Raw genomic sequence first — 26,580 nt, 5'->3', positions numbered from 1 at the left:
CCAATGAGCAAACACATTGTACCATTAGAACACTGGAGTGATAGTTGCTGGAAATGGGCCTCTATACACCTATGTAGATATTGCACCAAAAACCAGACATTTGCAGCTAGAATAGTCATTTACCACATTAGCAATGTATAGAGTGTATTTCTTTAAAGTTAAGACTAGTTTAAAGTTATCTTCATTGAAAAGTACTGTGCTTTTCCTTCCAAAATAAGGACATTTCAATGTGACCCCAAACTTTTGAACGGTACCGTTCTTACTGTACCGAAAATGAACCGAACCGTGACCTCTAAACCGAGGTACGTACCGAACTGACATTTTTGTGTGCCGTTACACCCCTAGTTTGGGGTCATTGTCCTGTTGGAACGCCTAACTGCGCCCAAGACCCAACCTCCGGGCTGATGATTTTAGCTTGTCCTGAAGAATTTGGAGCTAATCCTCCTTTTTCATTGTCCCATTTAAAGCACCAGTTCCATTGGCAGCAAATCAGGCCCAGAGCATAATACTACCACCACCATGCTTGACGGTAGGAATGGTGTTCCTGGGATTAAAGGCCTCACCTTTTCTCCTCCAAACATATTGCTGGGTGTTGTGGCCAAACAGCTCCATTTTTGTCTCATCTGACATCACATGGACAAAGATAAGACCTTCTGGAAGAAAGTTCTGTGTGTTATGTCCTTCACAAGTGTATGTCAACTTTTGACCACGATACAGTCGTCCCTCGCCACGCCCCGCTTAAAATATTGCGGCTTTACAACATTGCAGATTATTTACATTTTTTTCAAGCATATTACCTTTTGGGTGTAATTTGAAAAAGGTGTTTTTACTCCTGGACTGTGATGATGTCACAAGTCCCATGATGCATCTGTCTCAGGTTGAAAGCACATGTGAGCAGCCACCCTCCCAAGGAAGTGCTCTGGCAGGAGGAGTACGAGGAGGTGAGGGCCTTGTGCCGTGAACGCCAGCGAGTGGAGCGGGACAAACTGGCCAAGGACAAGGACGACGAGCGGCCCCCCGGGGAGGACCAGCCCGCCACACCCGAGGGCGTGGACACTGTGAGGATCTTCTCGGTGCTTCAAAGTTGAGCTGAGATCATCGGCATGATGGTGTTTGTGTTGGCTCTGCTCAGGAGGAAATGATGCAGAGAATCAGAGAAGAGGTGTTGCTTCGCAGGGACCTGGTCTACCGGAAGAACGAGGAGGAAGTCCGCAAGAGATGGAACTTTGAAGACGCTGTGAGTCAGGACCACTTCTTTTTGCCTCCTGCACCTTCATGCAAGGAGTCGTGCTGTAGGGCTGCACCTCATTGCCATTCCCCCCCCCAAATCGGGATTGCGATTTTTATATATTATATATAAAATGCATAAAACTGAAAATAAGGAGTGAGGGAAGACATGAACTGAAGAAATAATCCATCAAAACTATTAAGGGGATTGTGATGTAATCAAAAATAATATATTAACCATTCAAAAGGATGTACACTTTTTTTTGTCATTACTGCAGAATTGTTTCCTATTGTACTGTAAATGGAAGGTAAATACGTTTGTTACGCTAAATAAACAACTCATTAACCTAAATAGAATAGAATAGAATGGACTTTATTGTCATTATATGTGCATATAACGAGATTAAGGACTCCAACTTAAGGTGCGGTAGTGGAAACAAATATGGGATAAAAATTAATTACACAAGAAGTAATAAAGATAAAAAATAAGAATTGAAGTAAACAGACTACTATCCAATAAAAATAATAAGCAATCCTGTACAATATACAAAATACTGTACAATATACATAATACTGTACAATATACAAAATACTGTACAATATACAAAACAATATACAAAGTACTGTACAATATACATAATACTGTACAATATACAAAATACTGTACAATATACAGAACAATATACAAAAAATATACAAAATACTGTACAATATACAAAATACTGTACAATATACAAAACAATATACAAAATACTGTACAATATACAGAACAATATACAAAATACTGTACAATATACAAAACAATATACAAAATACTGTGCAATATACAAAATACTGTACAATATACAAAATACTGTACAATATACAAGACAATATACAAAATACTGTACAATATACAAAACAATATACAAAATACTGTACAATATACAAAATACTGCACAATATACAAAACAATATACAAAATACTGTACAATATACAAAATACTGTACAATATACAAAACAATGTACAAAATACTGTACAATATACTGTACAATATACAAAAAATACAAAATACTGTACAATATACAAAATACTGTACAATATACAAAACAAAATACTGTACAATATATAAAACAATATACAAAATACTGTACAATATACAGAACAATATACAAAGTACTGTACAATATACAGAACAATATACAAAATACTGTACAATATACAGAACAATATACAAAATACTGTAAAATATACAGAACAATATACAAAATACTGTACAATATACAGAACAATATACAATATACAAAATACTGTACAATATACAGAACAATATACAAAATACTGTACAATATACAGAACAATATACAAAATACTGTACAATATACAAAATACTGTACAATATACAGAACAAGACAAGAGTAGCGGAGTAATAACAATCAGTGTGGGATGTATTGCACTTGAAGGGTAATATTGCACAGTAGATATTGAACATCTTAAAGTGCTTTTTTTTTCCCTGTTGGAAAAATGAGGTCGGACGTCATTTTCCCCTCGTTTGTCTGTGTTGATGGACTTATATTGCCCATTTGATTTTAAGCTGGAATATTCCAGCAACGGGACATTTGGCGCCGTAATCCTATTTTTTCCTCTTGATTTGTGTTACTTGGTGGCAGCAGCTCTAGTCTCCGCCCATACAAAGCTTGTGAATGACTGAAAAGAGGGCTCACTCTGTTCTGTAAGTAAGACGTCTTTCTTCCTTGTTGAAGCAACAAACATGGCTGTCACTAGAATCAGAATCAGAAATACTTTATTAATCCCCGAGGGGAAATGACAATTTTCAGCACAATCCCATTCAAGAGTGTGGGGGAAATTTTTTTGTAAATAATTTTTATTTAATTTAATTTTTTTTTTAGACATGTATTTTTTTATAAAGTTATAAAAAAATTAAAATAAATTTTTTATAATTTTTTATTTTATTTTATTTTTTTAGAAATAAAATAGAAAGTTTCTCGTGCGCAAGAGATACATGTCTAAAAAAAATGAAATATGTATAATATTTTTATTTTTTTTAGACATGTATCCCATGCGCACAAGAAACTATCTCGTGCGCAGGAGAAACTTTCTCTTGCGCATGAGATAGTTTATTGTGTGCACGAGAAACTTTTTATAAAGTTATAAAAAAATAAAAATTTATTTTTTATAATTTTTTATTTTATTTTATTTTTTTAGACATGTATCTCGTGCGCACGAGAAAGTTTCTCGTGCGCACGAGATACATGTCTAAAAAAATTTTAATTCTGTATAATATTTATATTTTATTTTTTTTTAGACATGTATCTTGTGCGCACAAGAAACTATCTTGTGGCGCACGAGATAGTCTATTTTTTTATAACTTTAAAAAAAGTTTCTCGTGCGCACGAAAAACAAAAAATATCATGCATATTTTAATTTTTATTTTTTTTAGACATGTATCTCATGCGCACGAGAAACTATCTCGTGCGCAGGAGAAACCTTCTCTTGCGCACGAGATAGTTTATTGTGCGCACGAGAAACTTTCTTGTGCGCACGAGAAACTTTTTATAAAGTTATAAAAAAATAAAAATTAATTTTTTATAATTTTTTATTTTTTTTAGACATATCGTGCGTACGAGAAAGTTTCTCGTGCGCATGAGATACATGTCTAAAAAAAATGAAATATGTATAATATTTTTATTTTTTTTAGACATGTATCTCGTGCGCACAAGAAACTATCTTGTGCACAGGAGAAACTTTGTCCTGCGCACGAGATAGTTTATTTTTTATTTTTTTATAACTTTATCAAAAGTTTCTCGTGCGCACGAAAAGCAAAAAATATCATGCATATTTTTATTTTTATTTTTTTTAGACATGTATCTCGTGCGCACGAGATACATGTCAAAAAAAAAAATAATTCAATTATTATTTTATTTTATTTTTTTAAATAATTTTTTTTGTAATTAATTACAATTTTTTTAAAATTAATATAAAAAAACATTTAATACAAATTTCCCCCATGTCCCTTTAGGGGCTCCGTACAAGAGCAGACAGCAGACAAACATTACAGGGAGACAGAACAGGATCAAACATTACAGGGAGACAGAACAGGATCGCTGACGGGTCTGCCAACTTTGCCGGTGGAAAAAAAAACCTCAGCATCTTGCGGTTATTTACGGCACTCATTAAAACCTCGATGTCGATTTGACGAACGGTGCAGCCCTGTTATGTGGTCTAAACTGCAGTATTGTTTGACACACAGCTCAAACGTCCTTATTTCCACGTGAGGCCGCTGGATCAGATACAGCTGCAAGGCTGGCACTCCTACCTGGACTGGGAGATGGCTCAGCAGAACCAGGACCCTGCAGACCACAACACAAGTGATCTACATTGACTCCGGTTGGAAGTCCGAAGCGTGGCATGTGACAGCTGTGCATCTGTGCAGAGACGGAGGCAGCTGGTCAAGAGGAGACTGACGTCCACCGCAGAGTTTGTGTTCTCTTTGAGCGCTGCCTCATCGCCTGTGCACTTTACCAGGAGTTCTGGACCAGGGTAAGAGGATGCCAAGTTTCATTTTGACACTATCACGCCGTGATGTTGCTAGGTTCTCATCCTGCGCCCCCGACACAGTCAACACACCTCAGTTTTAAACACGGTACATTGGAAAAACTTGCTTCAAACCATCCACAAGCTTCTGCTTCAATTTTTGACCACTCCTCTTAACAAAATTGGTGCAGTTGTTATGCTCAGACGGCGTCTGCGCATCCATGTTACTTCCCACGATGATAAATGAATATACACTATATTGCCAAAAGTATTTGGCCACCTGCCTTGACTCACATATGAACTTGAAGTGCCATCTAGGGATGATGTTTGATAAGAAATTATCGACTCCGAGCCTATTATCGAGTCCTATTATCGAACCGATTCCTTATCGATTCTCTTATCGAATCCAGATAGGTTGTTGTATATGGAAAAAAACACAATATTTGGTTTAACAAAAGATCACTTTTATTTTATAAGAAAAAAATAAAATTAATAAATAAATATTGACTGTTACCCCCCTAAAAGAAATATAAAAAAATATTGACTGTTGTTACCTAAAGTATATTAAGTGGGATTTTTCAGAAAAACAAATATATACAGTAACACAAAAACAACCAGTCTCTGTGATCACTATAGGTGTATAAATAATAATATAGGGGTAAATAAAATCAGTCCCTTGGGCACAAAACTGAAAATAATACAGCTCTCCAAAAAGTGCACTTCTACTGCTATTGGAACATACTAACTACACACACAGGCAGACAGCTAACAAACAATCAAAGACGTCTAATAAAGTCCCAAAGCAGATTAATCCATTTAGGCTCTTTATTGTTGTTGATCTTGATTTGTCTTTTCCTATCTTTACTTTTGTCTTGCACTGGACTGTTATTTTTAATTTTTTTTAAACATAAATACACACAATGACAAATGTATAAGCTATGTGATTCAATTAACATACTCAAATTTAATACACAATATGTAAATATTAGCTTCACACAAATATACAGTACTATCATCAAACAAATACTTCTGAGTGTTGAAACTATTTAGATGGTGGAAATATACGACTGGCAGCCATTTTAAGTCCTCAAATCACCCATTGAAACAGTGCACAAAAATCGTTTTTCAATAAACATCTTAGTTTTAAATGTAATCACTTTCCACCTTAATATTGAGTTATATAAACAAGTTAAACAGTTTACTTACAGACTCATCTTTTCCAAGGCTTGTAGGAGCTAACACAACTTGTCTACTTCTCAATTGTCTCATGAACTGAACTGACTCGCCAACCCGAAAGTGCCCAGACTAATGACGCATAGTATTTTCATATCGCCACAAGGTGTGAGTAAGAGTGTACAATCAAATGGGCATAACATTGCCCATTTGGGATTCGTTCCCAGGGATTCGAATAAGGAACCAACTCTTTTTCTTTACTATAGTGGTCTCGATAACGGGTACTGGTTCTCAAAAAGGGATTCGAGTCCGAGGACTCGGTTCTTTTCTTATCGAACAACCGGGAAAATCGGTTTCGAGCATCATCCCTAGTGCCATCACGTTCCTAACCCATAGGGTTCAATATGACCTTTTGCAGCTATTACAGCTGCAACTCTTCTGGGAAGGCTGTCCACAAGGTTGCGGAGTGTGTTTGTAGCAATTTTCCACCATTCTTCCAAAAGTGCATTGGGTGAGGCCACACCACGAGTCTCCATGCCTAAGTGCTTGATTTGATACACCTGTGATTAGGACACCTGGTTCTCCTCATTTGGATGGCTGGACACCATACTTGTGTTCATCAGAACCATATCATACCATACCACCAGCAAAGGAGTTAAACTCCACTATTAAGAAAAAGGTGAATATAAGAAACGGAAAAGAATACTTGACCTATTGAGTTTCAAATGGTTACCTGTGAGTACCAGGGACATTGAGAGTACCAGGGACATTGTGAGTACCAGGGACATTGAGAGTACCAGGGACATTGTGAGTACCAGGGACATTGTGAGTACCAGGGACATTGAGAGTACTAGGGACATTATGAGTACCAGGGACATTGAGAGTACCAGGGACATTGTGAGTACCAGGGACATTGTGAGTACCAGGGACATTGTGAGTACCAGGGACATTGTGAGTACCAGGGACATTGAGAGTACTAGGGACATTATGAGTACCAGGGACATTGAGAGTACCAGGGACATTGTGAGTACCAGGGACATTGTGAGTACCAGGGACATTGTGAGTACCAGGGACATTGTGAGTACCAGGGACATTGAGAGTACTAGGGACATTATGAGTACCAGGGACATTGAGAGTACCAGGGACATTGAGAGTACCAGGGACATTGTGAGTACCAGGGACATTTTGAGTACCAGGGACATTGAGAGTACCAGGGACATTGTGAGTACCAGGGACATTGTGAGTACCAGGGACATTGTGAGTACCAGGGACATTGAGAGTACCAGGGACATTGAGAGTACCAGGGACATTGAGAGTACCAGGGACATTGAGAGTACCAGGGACATTGAGAGTACCAGGGACATTATGAGTACCAGGGACATTGAGAGTACCAGGGACATTGAGAGTACCAGGGACATTGAGAGTACCAGGGACATTGAGAGTACCAGGGACATTGAGAAGCTTCCAGCATCACTGGTCATGCCTTGATGTGTGTGTTCAGTACGTGGAGTACTTGGAGCCCCTGAGTGTGGACAGGACTCGTGGCGTCTACAAGCGAGCCTGTGAGATCCACCTGCCATGCAGACCCAACCTCCACATGCAGTGGGCCACCTTTGAGGAGAAACACGGTACATTAGCACACCTTCACTCTGTTCTAGCCATTCCAGTCTCACTGGGCCTCTCTCCGGCCCCTCAGGTGACCTGGCCCAGGCCCGGCGAGTGCTGGAGGCCCTGGAGAAGACCACGCCGGGTCTGGCGGTGGTGCGTCTGCGCAGGGTGGCCTTGGAGAGGAGGGCGGGCCGGCTCCAGCAGTCCCAAGTTCTGCTGCAGGAGGCGCTGGTCCAGTCCAAAGAGAAGCCCGCCTTGCACGCCTTCTACTCCATCAAGCTGGCCCGGCTGCTGCTGAAGATCTGCAGGAACCCCAGCAGAGCTCGCGGTGTTCTGCAAGAGGCGCTGGAGATCAGTCCGGTGAGGACAAAATAAGGTTCTGAAGTATTCAACCTAAGATTGTTCTGAAGTATTCAACCCGGGGAGGCCATTTAGTCTCCAAATGATAAACACCTTCCTAAAAATAGAACTCATGCATTGCATTAGAAGCCTCAGCTTGATGCTCCTCCCCTTTCTCCCTCTGGCTCCTCCCCTTTCTCCCTCTGGCTCCTCTACGTTTGGTGGACTTAACTCTTTCCAAAATGGTAAACAATCACCAAGTGAAACAAAAAAATGTAGAGAGAAAATAAAGCCAGTAAGAGAGAGTAAGGTGAAAAACTATGTGGCTCCATTCAGCCATAGAATGACCCATAATACACCTTCTTACCATACATTAAACATACAATGACCCATAATACACCTTCTTACCATACATTAAACATACAATGACCCATAATACACCTTCTTACCATACATTAAACATACAATGACCCATAATACACCTTCTTACCATACACTAAACATACAATGACCCATAATACATCTTCTTACCATACATTAAACATACAATGACCCATAATACACCTTCTTACCATACATTAAACATACAATGACCCATAATACACCTTCTGACCATACATGCCATTAAACATATATTGACCCATAATACACCTTCTTACCATACATTAAACATACAATGACCCATAATACACCTTGTTACCATACATTAAACATACAATGACCCATAATACATCTTCTTACCATACATTAAACATACAATGACTCATAATACACCTTCTTACCATACATTAAACATACAATGACCCATAATACACCTTCTGACCATACATGCCATTAAACATATATTGACCCATAATACACCTTCTTACCATACATTAAACATACAATGACCCATAATACACCTTCTTACCATACATTAAACATACAATGACCCATAATAGACCTTCTTACCATACATTAAACATACAATGACCCATAATACACCATCTTACCATACATTAAACATACAATGACCCATAATACACCTTCTGACCATACATGCCATTAAACACATATTGACCCATAATACACCTTCTTACCATACATGCCATTAAACATACAATGACCCATAATACACCTTCTTACCATACATTAAACATACAATGACCCATAATACACCTTCTTACCATACATTAAACATACAATGACCCATAATACACCTTGTTACCATACATTAAACATACAATGACCCATAATACACCTTCTTACCATACATTAAACATACAATGACCCATAATACACCTTCTTACCATACATTAAACATACAATGACCCATAATACACCTTCTTACCATACACTAAACATACAATGACCCATAATACACCTTCTTACCATACATTAAACATACAATGACCCATAATACACCTTCTTACCATACATTAAACATACAATGACCCATAATACACCTTCTTACCATACACTAAACATACAATGACCCATAATACACCTTCTTACCATACATTAAACATACAATGACCCATAATACACCTTCTTACCATACATTAAACATACAATGACCCATAATACACCTTCTTACCATACATTAAACATACAATGACCCATAATACACCTTCTTACCATACATTAAACATACAATGACCCATAATACACCTTCTTACCATACATTAAACATACAATGACCCATAATACACCTTCTTACCATACACTAAACATACAATGACCCATAATACACCTTCTTACCATACATGCAACTAAACATATTTAAGGCCTAGGTGGGAACCCACTGGTATAATGTGAAATATAATCACAATATGTATATAAAAAAATTAAGTGTTATACAAATAAAATATATTTGTAATGACCAAATTATTTTATTCATGATTTATTGAAGATATGAAAATATATTTGTCTTTATTTTCACCCATTATAACAAATAAATACCCGTTCTTAAAAATGTCATTTAATTGATGTGTATGTATTGATGAATATATGAATGTGTGTACATTTAGCAACATTAATGGTCCTTTGTTACATTATTAGGTGTAAAGCACAAGGTGAAGTAAGAAGTATCTAAAACATGATAAACACTAAGATAAATAATATTTCATTCATACTTCACACTACAATATGCAAGTAGTGGATTAAACATGCAGGGATGAAATAAGCCAAACAAAATGTCCCAAACAGGTTTTATGTTTTGAGTGCATGATTTAGTTTCAATCTGCACTTTTAAGGCTCTTTAACCACTTTTTAATACCCACTGATTCTGTTATTTGAATTATTTTAGATGTTAGTGCTACATTCCACACAGTGGATCACACAACTCATCAGTGGCGTACAACAATGTGTGTGTCAGGTTCAAACCCCGTTTCCATATGAGTTGGGAAATTGTGTTAGATGTAAATATAAACGGAATACAATGATTTGCAAATCCTTTTCAACCCATATTCAGTTGAATATGCTACAAAGACAACATATTTGATGTTCAAACTTTATTTTTTTTTTTGCAAATAATTAACTTAGAATTTCATGACTGCAACACGTGCCAAAGTAGTTGGGAAAGGGCATGTTCACCACTGTGTTACATGGCCTTTCCTTTTAACAACACTCAGTAAAGGTTTGGGAACTGAGGAGACACATTTTTGAAGCTTCTCAGGTGGAATTCTTTCCCATTCTTGCTTGATGTACAGCTTAAGTTGTTCAACAGTCCGGGGGTCTCCGTTGTGCTATTTTAGACTTCATAATGCGCCACACATTTTCAATGGGAGACAGGTCTGGACTACAGGCAGGCCAGTCTAGTACCCGCACTCTTTTACTATGAAGCCGCGTTGATGTAACACGGGGCTTGGCATTGTCTTGCTGAAATAAGCAGGGGCGTCCTTGGATGGCAACATATGTTGCTCCAAAACCTGTATGTACCTTTCAGCATTAATGGCGCCTTCACAGATGTGTAAGTTACCCATGTCTTGGGCACTAATACACCCCCATACCATCACACATGCTGGCTTTTACACTTTGCGCCTATAACAATCCGGATGGTTCTTTTCCTCTTTGGTCCGGAGGACACGACGTCCACAGTTTCCAAAAACAATTTGAAATGTGGACTCGTCAGACCACAGAACACTTTTCCACTTTGTATCAGTCCATCTTAGATGAGCTCAGGCCCAGCGAAGCCGACGGCGTTTCTGGGTGTTGTTGATAAACGGTTTTCGCCTTGCATAGGAGAGTTTTAACTTGCACTTACAGATGTAGCGACCAACTGTAGTTACTGACAGTGGGTTTCTGAAGTGTTCCTGAGCCCATGTGGTGATATCCTTTACACACTGATGTCGCTTGTTGATGCAGTACAGCCTGAGGGATGGAAGGTCACGGGCTTAGCTGCTTACGTGCAGTGATTTCTCCAGATTCTCTGAACCCTTTGATGATATTACGGAGCGTAGATGGTGAAATCCCTAAATTCCTTGCAATAGCTGGTTGAGAAAGGTTTTTCTTAAACTGTTCAACAATTTGCTCACGCATTGGTTGACAAAGTGGTGACCCTCGCCCCATCCTTGTTTGTGAATGACTGAGCATTTCATGGAATCTACTTTTATACCCAATCATGGCACCCACCTGTTCCCAATTTGCCTGTTCACCTGTGGGATGTTCCAAATAAGTGTTTGATGAGCATTCCTCAACTTTATCAGTATTTATTGCCACCTTTCCCAACTTCTTTGTCACGTGTTGCTGGCATCAAATTCTAAAGTTAATTATTATTTGCACCAAAAAAAAATGTTTATCAGTTTGAACATCAAATATGTTGTCTTTGTAGCATATTCAACTGAATATGGGTTGAAAATGATTCACAAATCATTGTATTCCGTTTATATTTACATCTAACACAATTTCCCAACTCATATGGAAACGGGGTTGGTATTAAACAGACAAGAAGCAAGGAATTAAACAGCGACAGGATTCAATTTGGCTCGTGAGGAGAAACTGGGTTGTACTATTGTACAGTCTTCCACCACGCTCTGACGAAATGGTTGCACGCCTCCTCTTTTATTTGGACTTTCCCTGATCACACGGCAACAGCTGTTTCTAAGGGGAGAGGCGGTCATAAAACGCTGTTGCACTCGGTCACAAAACAGTTCAAAGAAAAGATGCCTGGAGCTTTGTAGATCTCGGGTCAAGACAAGATCTTCCTGTGGATCACAATAGATCAAAGAAACCGACACCTTCATGTCGCTTCCTATCGTACACAGTGGAGTTTTACAAGCCTTTTGCTTGGTGAGATCAAAGACAGCTTTTGTCTCATGGGAACACAAAGTTTTGTGATAACTTCGATACGATTCTAGTGCATTGGATTGTAGTGGTGATGAGCTTCATGCCTACCAAGTGTTCTCTGGTGTGCTCCAGGACAACGACAAGCTGTACCTGAACTGGTTGGAGTTGGAGCTGGATGGCGAGCCCTGGTCCTCAGTGGAGGCGGTGCAGCAGTGCGTGAGGCGGGCCCTGGCTGCTCCCCTCCCCCCAAACATCAAGCTCCGCTTCTCACAGCGCCGCCTCCAGTTTGTGGAGGAGTACTGCAACTCCATCAAGAGGTCAATCTCACATCCGTCAAGTTGTTTCTTTATTTCACTGCCCGTCTCTACTTCCTCTCCCAGTGTGTTGTGTGTCTATGACGACCACCAGGAACTGATCAAGGAGCTCGGCGGGACTAAGAGACCGGCGGAAAGCAGGTAGGAGAGGGAAGGCAAACATGGCTGCCACACTGGACTCTGTCATTGAAATATTCTGAATTACAACATACAGTGGTGGTCAAATAAATTCCCGCTTTTCCAGAAATTCCCAAATTCCCAAATTCTTTCTGAAATTCCCATGGCATTCTTCAAAGTTCCACAATTCCCACATTTTTCATCTGATTCAAACTGTTCCAACTCCAAAAAGCCTGTTCAGGAATTGGGTGCTCTACTTCAACAATTCTAAAAAATAAAAAAAAATTCCCAGATTTCCCATAATTCCGTTTTTTTTGGTGCATTTTCCCCATTCAAAATTAATCAAACTTCCACAATTCCCACATTCTTCAACCCATTCAAGCCATTCCACCTTCAACACATTCCACCATTCTGGAATTTCTAACTTCCCCTTTTACAAGCTCAAAACAATTCCAGGATTTTCCAGAATTCCTGCTTTTCCAAAGCCCTATTTACCCCCTTTTTTTCTGGCGACTACTCCTCCCGCATTTTTCAACCCCCTTCAAGCGTTCCACCGTCAAAACATTCCTCTTAATCAGGACAAAAAAAACAAAGTTGTTTTTTCAACTGGAAAAATTCCCGGTTTTCCCCAAATTCCAGGAATTCCGTAATACCATTTCTCAACTCAACATGTTACTACTTCGACATTTCTCAAACAATTTGAAAAAATTCAACTTCAACCTTTTCAACTCATTCAGACCATTCAAGTTTTTGAACATTTTTAAAAAAAAATCCCACTTTTCCCGAAATTCCCAAATTTTTGGTAAATTCCCATTGAAATCAATGGGACATTCTTCAAAGTTCCACAATTCCCACATTTTTCATCTGATTCAAACTGTTCCAACTTCTAAATATTCAGCCTGTTTGAGAATTGTGTGCTCTACTTCAACAATTCTAAAAAAAATTCCCGGATTTCCCCAAATTCCAGGAACTCCGTAATACCATTTCTCAACTCAACATGTTACTACTTCGACATTTCTCGAACAATTTGAAAAAATTCAACTTCAACCTTTTCAACTCATTCAGACCATTCAAGTTTTTGAACATTTTCAAATAAATTCCCGCTTTTCCAGAAATTCCCAAATTCTTTCTGAAATTCCCATGGCATTCTTCAAAGTTCCACAATTCCCACATTTTTCATCGGATTCAAACTGTTCCAACTTCTAAATATTCAGCCTGTTTGGGAATTGTGTGCTCTACTTCAACAATTCTAAAAAAAATTCCCGGATTTCCCATAGGTCCTTTTTATGTGTGCATTTTCCCCATTCAAAATTAATTGTCCATTTTTCAAACTTCCACAATTCCCACATTCTTCAACCCATTCAAAGCATTCCACCTTCAACACATTCCACCATCCTGGAAATTCAAACTTCCCCTTTTCCAAGTTCCAAAAAATTCCAGGATTTTCCAGAATTCCTGCTTTTCCAAAGCTCTATTTACACCCTTTTTTTCTGGCGACTACTACTCCCGCATTTTTCAACCCCCTTTAAGCGTTCCACCGTCAAAACATTCCTCTTAATCAGGACAAAAAAACAAAGTTGTTTTTTCAACTGGAAAAATTCCCGGTTTTCCCCAAATTCCAGGAATTCCGTAATACCATTTTTCAATTCAACATGTTACTACTTCGACATTTCTCGAACAATTTGAAAAAATTCAACTTCAACCTTTTCAACTCATTCAAGTTTTTTAACATTTTCAAATAAATTCCCGCTTTTTCAGAAATTCCCAATTCTTTCTGAAATTCCCATGGCATTCTTCAAAGTTCCACAATTCCCACATTTTTCATCTGATTCAAACTGTTCCAACTTCTAAATATTCAGCCTGTTTGGGAATTGTGTGCTCTACTTCAACAATAATTTAAAAAAAATTCCCGGATTTCCCATAGGTCCTTTTTATGTATGCATTTTCCCCATTCAAAATGAATTGTCCATTTTTCAAACTTCCACAATTCCCACATTCTTCAACCCATTCAAAGCATTCCACCTTCAACACATTCCACCATCCTGTTAATTCAAACTTCCCCTTTTCCAAGTTCCAAGAAATTCCAGGATTTTCCAGAATTCCTGCTTTTCCAAAGCCCTATTTCCACCCTTTTTTTCTGGCGACTACTCCTCCCGCATTTTTCAACCCACTTCAAGCGTTCCACCGTCAAAACATTCCTCTTAATCAGGACAAAAAAAACAAAGTTGTTTTTTCAACTGGAAAAATTCCCGGTTTTCCCCAAATTCCAGGAATTCCGTAATACCATTTCTCAACTCAACATGTTACTACTTCGACATTTCTCAAACAATTTGAAAAAATTCAACTTCAACCTTTTCAACTCATTCAGACCATTCAAGTTTTTGAACATTTTTTTAAAAAATTCCCACTTTTCCCGAAATTTCCAAATTTTTGGTAAATTCCCATTGAAATCAATGGGACATTCTTCAAAGTTCCACAATTCCCACATTTTTCATCTGATTCAAACTGTTCCAACTTCTAAATATTCAGCCTGTTTGAGAATTGTGTGCTCTACTTCAACAATTCTAAAAAAAATTCCCGGATTTCCCCAAATTCCAGGAACTCCGTAATACCATTTCTCAATTCAACATGTTACTACTTCGACATTTCTCGAACAATTTGAAAAAATTCAACTTCAACATTTTCAACTCATTCAGACCATTCAAGTTTTTTAACATTTTTTTAAAAAATTCCCACTTTTCCCGAAATTCCCAAATTTTTGGTAAATTCCCATTGAAATCAATGGGACATTCTTCAAAGTTCCACAATTCCCACATTTTTCATCTGATTCAAACTGTTCCAACTTCTAAATATTCAGCCTGTTTGGGAATTGTGTGCTCTATTTCAACAATTCTGAAAAAAATTCCCGGATTTCCCATAAGTCCTTTTTATGTGTGCATTTTCCCCATTCAAAATGAATTGTCCATTTTTCAAACTTCCCCAATTCCCACATTCTTCAACCCATTCAAGCCATTCCACCTTCAACACATTCCACCATCCTGTTAATTCAAACTTCCCCTTTTCCAAGTTCCAAAAAATTCCAGGATTTTCCAGAATTCCTGCTTTTCCAAAGCCCTATTTACACCCTTTTTTTCTGGCGACTACTCCTCCCGCATTTTTCAACCCACTTCAAGCGTTCCACCGTCAAAACATTCCTCTTAATCAGGACAAAAAAACAAAGTTGTTTTTTCAACTGGAAAAATTCCAGGTTTTCCCCAAATTCCAGGAATTCCGTAATACCATTTTTCAATTCAACATGTTACTACTTCGACATTTCTCAAACAATTTGAAAAAATTCAACTTCAACCTTTTCAACTCATTCAGACCATTCAAGTTTTTGAACATTTTAAAAAAAAATTCCCACTTTTCCCGAAATTCCCAAATTTTTGGTAAATTCCCATTGAAATCAATGGGACATTCTTCAAAGTTCCACAATTCCCACATTTTTCATCTGATTCAAACTGTTCCAACTTCTAAATATTCAGCCTGTTTGAGAATTGTGTGCTCTACTTCAACAATTCTAAAAAAAATTCCCGGATTTCCCCAAATTCCAGGAATTCCATAATACCATTTCTCAACTCAACATGTTACTACTTCGACATTTCTCAAACAATTTGAAAAAATTCAACTTCAACCTTTTCAACTCATTCAGACCATTCAAGTTTTTTTTTTAACATTTTCAAATAAATTCCCGCTTTTCCAGAAATTCCCAATTCTTTCTGAAATTCCCATGGCAATTTTCAAAGTTCCACAACTCCCACATTTTTCATCTGATTCAAACTGTTCCAACTTCTAAATATTCAGCCTGTTTGGGAATTGTGTGCTCTACTTCAACAATTCTAAAAAAAAATCCCGGATTTCCCATAAGTCCTTTTTATGTGTGCATTTTCCCCATTCAAAATGAATTGTCCATTTTTCAAACTTCCACAATTCCCACATTCTTCAACCCATTCCACCTTCAACACATTCCACCTTCCTGGAAATTCAAACTACCCTTTTTTCAAGTTCAAAAAAATTCCCAAAATTCCCTAATACCATTTACTACTTCAACATTTCTTGCCCGATTTCAACAATTCTTAACACCAACCAATTCAGCTCATTCAGGACATTCATGCTCCTAATCATTTTTTTTTAAAAATCCTCCTTTTCCCCAAATTTCCAGGAATTTCCTATTGAAATGAATGGGACATTTTCCGAGTTGCACAATTCCCACATTTCTCAACCTATTCAAACCATTCCAACATCAACACATTCCACTCATCCTGGACATTCAAACTGTCACTTTCCCAAGTTCCAAACCAAATTTCGTTTTTCCTGGAAATTCTAACTCTTCCGCATTTAAATGATTTCAACATGTAAACCATTTCTACATTCCTCTTACATTCCATTAGCATCAGCTCTTCAACATTGAAACTATTCTTCCATTCCTACGACATTCTGTCAGCACGTCACTTCCACTCCAGCATTCACACGCCATTCCTTCAGGAATTGCCTCTTCTAGTTTGTGTGTAGCGTTGCCATTCTAGGCTAAGTGAAGGAAGCATTTAAAAATGTTGTTAAAATGAAACCCCGAGTGCCACAAAATGTTACCGACTTTCTTCATTTCCACAGGGATGAAAAGCCAGAGAAACAGAGCAAAGGTGATGACGCCTCAACGGTGGTGGTTGCACCCGCACAAGCCTCCACCACGGCGGCTCCCGTCCCGACGACCACCACCACGCCCACTCCCCCGGCAGTGAGCGTCCAGGCTGGCTACGGCGCGTACAGCAGCACCTGGTACCAGGTAGCAACCACTGCAGCGCATTCTGACATTTACACTCCTTCATTACGGCTTTTCATCTCGCCATAGCAACCACAATACAGCGGTTACGGCTACCAAAACCCCTGGAACTACCACCAGGGCTACTACCCGCCCAGCTAACCGGGAAGAAAGGTTGCCTTGACAACAAACTGTTCCCATGAAGAAGAAAGCTTGTCCCGCCTCTCACTGCCCTGCATGGGTGACGACAAGGTGTTGAAAGAAGTGGAAACTATTTTTATACTGAAGTCTTTTTCAGTCTCATCATATTCACGTTTGCATTTTGAAAAGCTCCAGCTGAACTACATTTCATTGCATTATTTTAGGCTGTGGACAAATAAATGTGTTGAAGGGATGGAAAACAATAACTCTGCAAGTCAGCTTTATTTCAAGTCATTTCTGCATATCATGACTTACAAAACTGTCAAAGTAGAATCTCAGCAAATGAGGATGTTGTGAAGTGAAGTAAGGCCCTTTCAAATAAACAAGTAACCAGAGTTGACTATGGAAGGATCACTTGTCAGACGCCAACTAGCTTCACTAGCATCCCCTTCAAACATCTTGTCCATCACAGAGTCCACTTCTTGTGGTGAGGTAGGCTCACGGAGCAGATCCCCCTTCTCAACTCTTCACTTTTTGGTGACCACCAGCACAGCTGAAGGCACCAAGCCTGAGGAGAGGAAAGTGAAAGTATGAGGAACAATGTAGCGCAGCTGAAGGCACCAAGTCTGAGGAGGAAAGTGAAAGTATGAGGAACAATGTAGCGCAGCTGAAGGCACCAAGCCTGAGGAGGAAAGTGAAAGTATGAGGAACAATGTAGCGCAGCTGAAGGCACCAAGCCTGAGGAGGAAAGTGAAAGTATGAAGAACAATGTAGCACAGCTGAAGGCACCAAGCCTGAGGAGGAATGTGAAAGTATGAGGAACAATGTAGCACAGCTGAAGGCACCAAGCCTGAGGAGGAAAGTGAAAGTACCGTATTTTTCGGAGTATAAGTCGCACCGGCCGAAAATGCATAATAAAGAAGGAAAAAAACATATAAGTCACACTGGAGTATAAGTCACATTTTTGGGGGAAATGTATTTGATCAAACCCAACAGCAAGAATAGACATATAAAAGGCAATTTAAAATGAAAGCTGCAAGCAGCGTTGGTCGGGCCCGCATATTTGGCAGGTGCTAGTCCTAAGTGTCCAAAAACTTTTGTCTACTGTTAGTCCTAAGTGTCCCAATACTTTTGTTGACATCAGCGCAGTGGTACAGTGGTTCTATTAAGGCTCGTAAAATCACAGCAGCGTTATCAGCGCAGCGGTTCTTTGAAGGCTCGTAAAATCAAAACCGTAGCACTTGTCCAAACTCTTTGAGTATCCGTCAATCGGAAGGGTTCAATCTCTCTCCTGTAGTAGTTTGAAGCCGAGAGGAGATAATGTTTGATGTTTGGTGACCGGTTTTAACAAACATTTAGTTTTGAAGGAGGGATTGCAAACTTCCTGTTGATTTTTGCTGAAGGATGTCAATGTAGGTCTAAGTGAGACCTACATAGAGGTTTTTGTTTCATGTCTCTAAGACGTTCCTACCGGAAGTTACAAGCAGTTTTGTCTGTGTTTTCCTCTGAGGAGCAGTTTTGTCTCTGTTTTATTCAAAAATTGCGCTAGAGCGCAAATTTGAGTTTTGGGGTTCGTTTTTTTTATTAGATCGCAATTTCCACCAGTCCTGATGTGTGTGAAAAGTTTGGTGAGTTTTGAAGTATTTTAAGGGGGTCAAATTACAGCTCAAAGAGGCAAAAATGAGTGTTTTTAGTACCGGTACATTTTTGTCTTGAAGGGGAAATTGCCAACTTCCTGTTGGTTTTGCCCGAGGATGTCAAATTATGAAATGTAGGTCTAAGTGAGACCTACATAGAGGTTTTTGTTTCATGTCTCTACGACCTTCCTAGTGGGAGTTACAGGCAGTTTGTTTTTGTTTTTTCCTAGGGGGCGCTAGAGCGCAATTTTGAGTTGTTGTTTTTTTTTTTTTTTAATTAGACGGCAATTTTCGCAGGTCCTGATGTGTGTGTCAAATTTGGTGAGTTTTGAAGCATGTTAAGTGGGTCAAATTAAGAGTTTTTTGTGGCGGCGGAATAATAATAATAATAAAACCTTACAAATTCAATAGGTACTTTCGTCCCATTGCAAAAGGACTCCCTTTGGGATTCCTTTGACAATTGTCCTGTGCGGACCCTAATAAATCAAGAATAGTGAACAACAAGCTGAATAAGTGTACGTTATATGAGGCATAAATAACCAACTGAGAACGTGCCTGGTATGTTAACGTAACATATTATGGTAAGAGTCATTCAAATAACTATAACATATAGAACATGCTATACGTTTACCAAACAATCTGTCACTCCTAATAGCTAAATCCCATGAAATCTTATACGTCTAGTCTCTTACGTGAATGAGATCAATAATATTCTTTGATATTTTACGGTAGTGTGTTAATCATTTCACACATAAGTCGCTCCTGAGTATAAGTCGCACCCCCGGCCAAACTATGAAAAAAAACTGCGACTTATAGTCCGAAGAATACGGTATGAGGGACATTTACACATTAGATGGACTAGCAACTCTCACCCAGCTCTTTGAGGGGCTTCTCCATGTCCAGTTCAGTGTAGACATGACGAGGGTAAGGAGACAGCAGCGTGAAGTCCTGACCCTCCGGGGTGTTGCCGTTCACCTGCACGTACACGCGCACCGCTGCTAATGGCTCCTGGGCCTTGAACACCGCTGTGATGGTGGAGCCGTCCAGCTGACGCACCTGTTGTTAACATTACAAACACCTGTATCGTCATACTCTTTCTTAGTGCGCGGTCAGTGTGTGTCGTGTTAAAAACATGTGCCCACCCCTCACCTGTATCCTGGACTGGTCATACTCTCTCTTAGTGCCCACCCTCACCTGTATCCTGGACTGGTCATACTCTATCTTAGTGCCCACCCTCACCTGTATCCTGGACTGGTCATACTCTCTCTTAGTGCCCACCCTCACCTGTATCCTGGACTGGTCATACTCTATCTTAGTGCCCACCCTCACCTGTATCCTGGACTGGTCATACTCTCTCTTAGTGCCCACTCTCAAGTGTATCCTGGACTGGTCATACTCTCTCTTAGTGCCCACTCTCACCTGTATCCTGGACTGGTCATACTCTCTCTTAGTGCCCACCCTCACCTGTATCCTGGACTGGTCATACTCTCTCTTAGTGCCCACTCTCACCTGTATCCTGGACTGGTCATACTCTCTCTTAGTGCCCACCCTCACCTGTATCCTGGACTGGTCATACTCTCTCTTAGTGCCTACCCTCACCTGTATCCTGGACTGGTCATACTCTCTCTTAGTGCCCACTCTCACCTGTATCCTGGACTGGTCATACTCTCTCTTAGTGCCCACTCTCACCTGTATCCTGGACTGGTCATACTCTCTCTTAGTGCCTACCCTCACCTGTATCCTGGACTGGTCATACTCTCTCTTAGTGCCCACTCTCACCTGTATCCTGGACTGGTCATACTCTCTCTTAGTGCCTACCCTCACCTGTATCCTGGACTGGTCATACTCTCTCTTAGTGCCCACTCTCACCTGTATCCTGGACTGGTCATACTCTCTCTTAGTGCCCACTCTCACCTGTATCCTGGACTGGTCATACTCTCTCTTAGTGCCCACTCTCACCTGTATCCTGGACTGGTCATACTCTCTCTTAGTGCCCACTCTCACCTGTATCCTGGACTGGTCATACTCTCTCTTAGTGCCTACCCTCACCTGTATCCTGGACTGGTCATACTCTCTCTTAGTGCCCACTCTCACCTGTATCCTGGACTGGTCATACTCTCTCTTAGTGCCCACCCTCACCTGTATCCTGGACTGGTCATACTCTCTCTTAGTGCCCACTCTCACCTGTATCCTGGACTGGTCATACTCTCTCTTAGTGCCCACCCTCACCTGTATCCTGGACTGGTCATACTCTCTCTTAGTGCCCACCCTCACCTGTATCCTGGACTGGTCATACTCTCTCTTAGTGCCTACCCTCACCTGTATCCTGGACTGGTCATACTCTCTCTTAGTGCCCACCCTCACCTGTATCCTGGACTGGTCATACTCTCTCTTAGTGCCCACCCTCACCTGTATCCTGGACTGGTCATACTCTCTCTTAGTGCCCACCCTCACCTGTATCCTGGACTGGTCATACTCTCTCTTAGTGCCCACCCTCACCTGTATCCTGGACTGGTCATACTCTCTCTTAGTGCCCACCCTCACCTGTATCCTGGACTGGTCATACTCTCTCTTAGTGCCCACCCTCACCTGTATCCTGGACTGGTCATACTCTCTCTTAGTGCCCACTCTCACCTGTATCCTGGACTGGTCATAGTCTCTCTTAGTGCCCACCCTCACCTGTATCCTGGACTGGTCATACTCTCTCTTAGTGCCCACTCTCACCTGTATCCTGGACTGGTCATAGTCTCTCTTAGTGCCCACCCTCACCTGTATCCTGGACTGGTCATAGTCTCTCTTAGTGCCCACCCTCACCTGTATCCTGGACTGGTCATACTCTCTCTTAGTGCCTACCCTCGGCCTCGCTGGCCTTTGACCCGAGCTGAGTCCGCCCACTAGGCCACCATTTCTAGTCCCCCCCCCCCCTCCCACCCCTTCGCTTTAGTTGTATTTTTCAATTTGTAGCACTTTTATTATTATTATTTTTATTTATTTTTTTTCTGCAAATTTTTTTTTAAAACTTTTTATTCGACCCCTTTTACCGTATTGCATTTGCATTGTCTTGTTTAGCACACTCATTGTTTATGTTCTTTGTTTGTTTGTTTTTTTGTTTTGCTTAGTTGTTGTTTTTTTTTGTTGTTGGTTTTTTTTTTTTTTTTGTTTGTTTTTTGTTTGCTCCATGCTTTTTTAACCTGTAAAGCACTTTGGTGCAACCTAAACAGTTGTTGAAAATGTGCTATATAAATAAAGTTGACTTGACTTGACTTGACTTGACTACCCTCACCTGTATCCTGGACTGGTCATAGTCTGTGGTGGGTGCTCACCTGTATCCTGGACTGGTCATAGTCTGTGGTAGGTGGCAGAGGGCTGGGCAGGACTGAGCTGCTGGTGCTGGAACTTCCACTGCCTCCAAACTTTGAGAGAGAAATAGTTGATGTGAAACAGGAGGAAAAGGAGAGAGAGAGAGAGGTAAAGGTGTGCTCAGTACCTTCTGTGCTCTCTCCTCTCGGTCTCGTGCGATCTTCTCCTTCACCCTCTGCCTGCAGGACGAGAGAGCAGGTGAGTTCTAGCATGTTCCTTGTCCTGGTACTGGTAGTGAGTCCTCTCACCTGGCCAGCTTGTCCTCCATCTTCTCTTTGTTCCTCAGCTCTGCCAATTTCCTCATGTCATCATCTTGTATCTTCTGACGAATGTGTTGCAGTTCTTGTCCTTGTTTCCTGCGCTGCTTCTCTCTCTCCAACTCCTCCGCCCGCTCTCGCTCCCGCCGCTCCGCCTGCTTCACCCGCATCAGCTCCTCTAGCCTGACACACACGTGTTAACTTCTGGAATGTTCCGCAGTGACATCAGTGTTAACATGTTTCTCCATATACTGGGTTAAGGCATGCGCAGTGTTTGTGGGCGGGAAGTGGGGATCGAGTGTTTCCGGTTTGACCTCTGTGGGTCAGTTGATCAATAGTTGTTAACCAGAATAGACGTCGTGTTTATTCACCCGCATTTAACATTGCTAGCAGAGGAAGAGCCAGAGAAATCTCAATGGAGATATCTGCGGAGGAGTTGGACAATGACAACGGTATGACGGCATTATTTGCAAAACTGGATGACGTGGGATCGCGCATACGAAGTGTACACGTACTTCGACCGCATCACCAAAAATAGTTCAATGGTGGACTATATTATTGACTTTGAACAGCGCTACAACCGGATGAAAAGGTACAATATGACACTCCCTGATGCGGTGTTAGCCTTTAAACTTCTTGACTCCGCCTGCCTCGATGAGAAAGACAGGCAGCTAGCACTGACGGCTAACACGGAGCTAAGCTTCTCGTCAATGAAGTCAGCTCTCAAACGGATATTACAACGGGCTCGTCAAGCGAGATACAACTGAACCAAGACGCAGCTTTCCTCACAGAACAGCCACAATGGAGAGGAAGACGGAACACACCGTTTCAACGTGGACAACAAAGATCGGTGACGCCGTCACCGGGTACAAACCCACTGGATAAGTACGGTAAACGAGCACGTTGTGCCGTGTGTCAAAGCACATGCCACTGGGCGAAGGACTGCCCGCACAAGAAGCACGAACAAGTAAAATTGACTGAAAATGACAATTTGGATGAAGTTAATATCACGTTGTTAACAAATGATCCCCAGTCTAAAGCTGAGATTTTTATGACTGAAGCTGCAGGCTCAGCAATCATAGACACTGTGTGCGGAGAAAAGTGGCTTGAAAGTTATGTAGATAATCTCAATGAAAAGCAGGTAAATAAGCTCAGAAGTACAGAAAGGTCTAGCAACAGACCGTTTCGTTTTGGAGATGGAAATGTGATTCATTCCACCAGAAAAGTGCGTCTCTCTGCTAAAATAGGATGGACAAAGTGTAACATTGAGACAGAAGTTGTCAAAGTCGATATTCCACTCCTGCAGAGTAAAACATTAAAAAAGGCAGGAACTACAAACCCCGTTTCCATATGAGTTGGGAAATTGTGTTAGATGTAAATATAAACAGAATACAATGATTTGCAAATCCTTTTCAACCCATATTCAGTTGAATGCACTACAAAAACAACATATTTCATGTTCAAACTCATAAACTTTTTCTTTTTTTTTGCAAATAATAATTAACTTAAAATTTCATGGCTGCAACACGTGCCAAAGTAGTTGGGAAAGGGCATGTTCACCACTGTGTTACATGGCCTTTCCTTTTAACAACACTCAGTAAACGTTTGGGAACTGAGGAGACACATTTTTGAAGCTTCTCAGGTGGAATTCTTTCCCATTCTTGCTTGATGTACAGCTTAAAGGCCTACTGAAATTAAATGTTTTTATTTAAACGGGGATAGCAGATCCATTCTATGTGTCATACTTGATCATTTCGCGATATTGCCATATTTTTGCTGAAAGGATTTAGTAGAGAACATCGACGATAAAGTTCGCAACTTTTGGTCGCTGATAAAAAAAAGCCTTGCCTGTACCGGAAGTAGCGTGACATCACAGGTTGAAAGGCTCCTCACATTCCCCCATTGTTTACACTAGCAGCGAGAGCGATTCAGACCGAGAAAGCGACGATTACCCCATTAATGTGAGCGAGGATGAAAGATTCGTGGATGAGGAACGTTAGAGTTAAGGACTAGAGTGCAGTGCAGGACGTATCTTTTTTCGCTCTGACCGTAACTTCGGTACAAGCTGGCTCATTGGATTCCACACTCTCTCCTTTTTCTATTGTGGATCACGGATTTGTATTTTAAACCACCTCGGATACTATATCCTCTTGAAAATGAGAGTCGAGAACGCGAAATGGACATTCACAGAGACTTTTATCTCCACGACAATACATCGGCGAAGCTCTTTAGCTACTGAGCTAACGTGATAGCATCGGGCTTAACTGCAGATAGAAACAAAATAAATAAATCCCTGACTGGAAGGATAGACAGAAGATCAACAATACTATTAAACCATGGACATGTAAATACACGGTTAATAACTCTCAGCCTGGCAAAGCTTAACAATGCTGTTGCTAATGACGCCATTGAAGCTAACTTAGCAACCGGACCTCACAGAGCTATGATAAAAACAATAGCGCTCCACCTACGCCAGCCAGCCCTCATCTGCTCATCAACACCCGTGCTCACCAGCGTTCCAGCGATCGACGGTGCGACGAAGGACTTCACCCGATCACAGATGCGGTTGGCGGCTAGCGCATCTGCTATCCAAGTAAGTCCTCCTGGTTGTGTTGCTACAGCCAGCCGCTAATACACCGATCCCACCTACAACTTTCTTCTTTGTTCATTAAACAAATTGCAAAAGATTCACCAACACAGATGTCCAGAATACTGTGGAACTATGAGATGAAAACAGAGCTATTTTGTATTGTTTTCAATGGGGTACCGATACTTCTGTTTCACTGGCTACGTCACGCGCATACGTCATCATCCAAAGCCGTTTTCAACCGGAAGTTTAGCGGGAAATTTAAAATTGCACTTTATAAGTTAACCCGGCCGTATTGGCATGTGTTGCAATGTTAAGATTTCATCATTGATATATAAACTATCAGACTGCGTGGTCGGTAGTAGTGGCTTTCAGTAGGCCTTTAATTTAAAAAAATCTACAAAAAGATTCACCAACATGTGCTTCTGAATTTCTAAGGCTATTGCTCAGTGTAATTTGTCAAAATCATTGGAAAGTCCATTCTATGGACATCAAGTCTGCCTTTTTACAGGGTATGGAGTTGTCGAGAGACATTTATGTCAATCCTCCCCCAGAAGCTGACTGTATGGGGGTTCTTTGGAAACTGAATAAGTGGCCTTGCTGATGCATCTCTCTATTGGTACAACAAGGTGAAGGAAATCATGCTGAGCACAGGTGGTAAAGTGTCACAGGTAGACCCAGCAGTATTTTATTGGCTGGATGATGAAAACACAGTGACGGGTGTACTCGCATGTCATATAGATGATTTTTTGTGGGCAGGCTCATCAAACTTTTCAGAAAATGTGATCCCTAAACTGAAGCCTGGGTTCCAAGTGGGACGTGAGGAACATGACAATTTCTGCTATTTGGGAATGGATATTGAAACTGTTAATGATTCTGTACAGTTGCATCAGCACAGCTGCATTGAAAGTCTGCACCCCATTCACTTACAGCCAGTCCGTGATCTAGAAAGAGATGCTCCTCTTAATGAAATAGAACAAAAACAACTCAGACCAAAAATAGGACAGATACTCTGGGTTGCCAAACAGACAAGACCTGATGTAGTATTTGATTCTTGCAGTCTGACATCTAGTCTAAAGAATGCGGCTGAGCAATCAATTCACAATGCTAATAAGTTAGTTTGTAAACTGAAAGCTGAAAAAGTGACTTTGAAATTTCAACATTTGGGAAATGATGCTTTAAACTTAACTGTATTCAGCGATGCTTCACTAGGAAATCTT

General features: G+C 40.4%; 2 protein-coding genes across 5 annotated transcripts in view; one reads left to right on the top strand and one right to left on the bottom strand.

Moving 5' to 3' along the window:
* si:ch211-114c17.1 (pre-mRNA-processing factor 39) overlaps positions 1-17,914 on the top strand; it is a 40,413-nt gene extending 22,499 nt beyond the window's left edge. For all 3 annotated transcript variants that reach the window (XM_062044199.1, XM_062044201.1, XM_062044200.1), the window contains exons 6-15: positions 878-1,058; positions 1,133-1,237; positions 4,480-4,597; positions 4,663-4,769; positions 7,438-7,564; positions 7,633-7,904; positions 12,282-12,466; positions 12,530-12,604; positions 17,231-17,402; positions 17,469-17,914. In XM_062044199.1, the coding sequence (XP_061900183.1) occupies positions 878-1,058; positions 1,133-1,237; positions 4,480-4,597; positions 4,663-4,769; positions 7,438-7,564; positions 7,633-7,904; positions 12,282-12,466; positions 12,530-12,604; positions 17,231-17,402; positions 17,469-17,540 (1,414 nt within the window). In that variant the 3' untranslated portion in view covers positions 17,541-17,914. The remainder of the gene's footprint in view (positions 1-877; positions 1,059-1,132; positions 1,238-4,479; positions 4,598-4,662; positions 4,770-7,437; positions 7,565-7,632; positions 7,905-12,281; positions 12,467-12,529; positions 12,605-17,230; positions 17,403-17,468) is intronic.
* ubxn1 (UBX domain protein 1) overlaps positions 17,785-26,580 on the bottom strand; it is a 27,820-nt gene continuing 19,024 nt past the window's right edge. Inside the window, exons 6-10 of one of the 2 annotated variants that reach the window (XM_062044202.1) lie at positions 22,765-22,956; positions 22,644-22,695; positions 22,480-22,569; positions 20,029-20,212; positions 17,785-18,087 (exon numbers count right to left, since the gene is read on the bottom strand). In XM_062044202.1, coding sequence (XP_061900186.1) covers positions 18,047-18,087; positions 20,029-20,212; positions 22,480-22,569; positions 22,644-22,695; positions 22,765-22,956 — 559 coding nt within the window. In that variant the 3' untranslated portion in view covers positions 17,785-18,046. The remainder of the gene's footprint in view (positions 18,088-20,028; positions 20,213-22,479; positions 22,570-22,643; positions 22,696-22,764; positions 22,957-26,580) is intronic. The other variant, XM_062044203.1, reaches the window with a different exon arrangement.

Source organism: Entelurus aequoreus, linkage group LG04, assembly GCF_033978785.1.
Source record: "Entelurus aequoreus isolate RoL-2023_Sb linkage group LG04, RoL_Eaeq_v1.1, whole genome shotgun sequence".
Classification (NCBI taxonomy): Eukaryota; Metazoa; Chordata; class Actinopteri; order Syngnathiformes; family Syngnathidae; genus Entelurus; species Entelurus aequoreus.
This window is presented reverse-complemented; position numbering and strand designations above follow the sequence as displayed.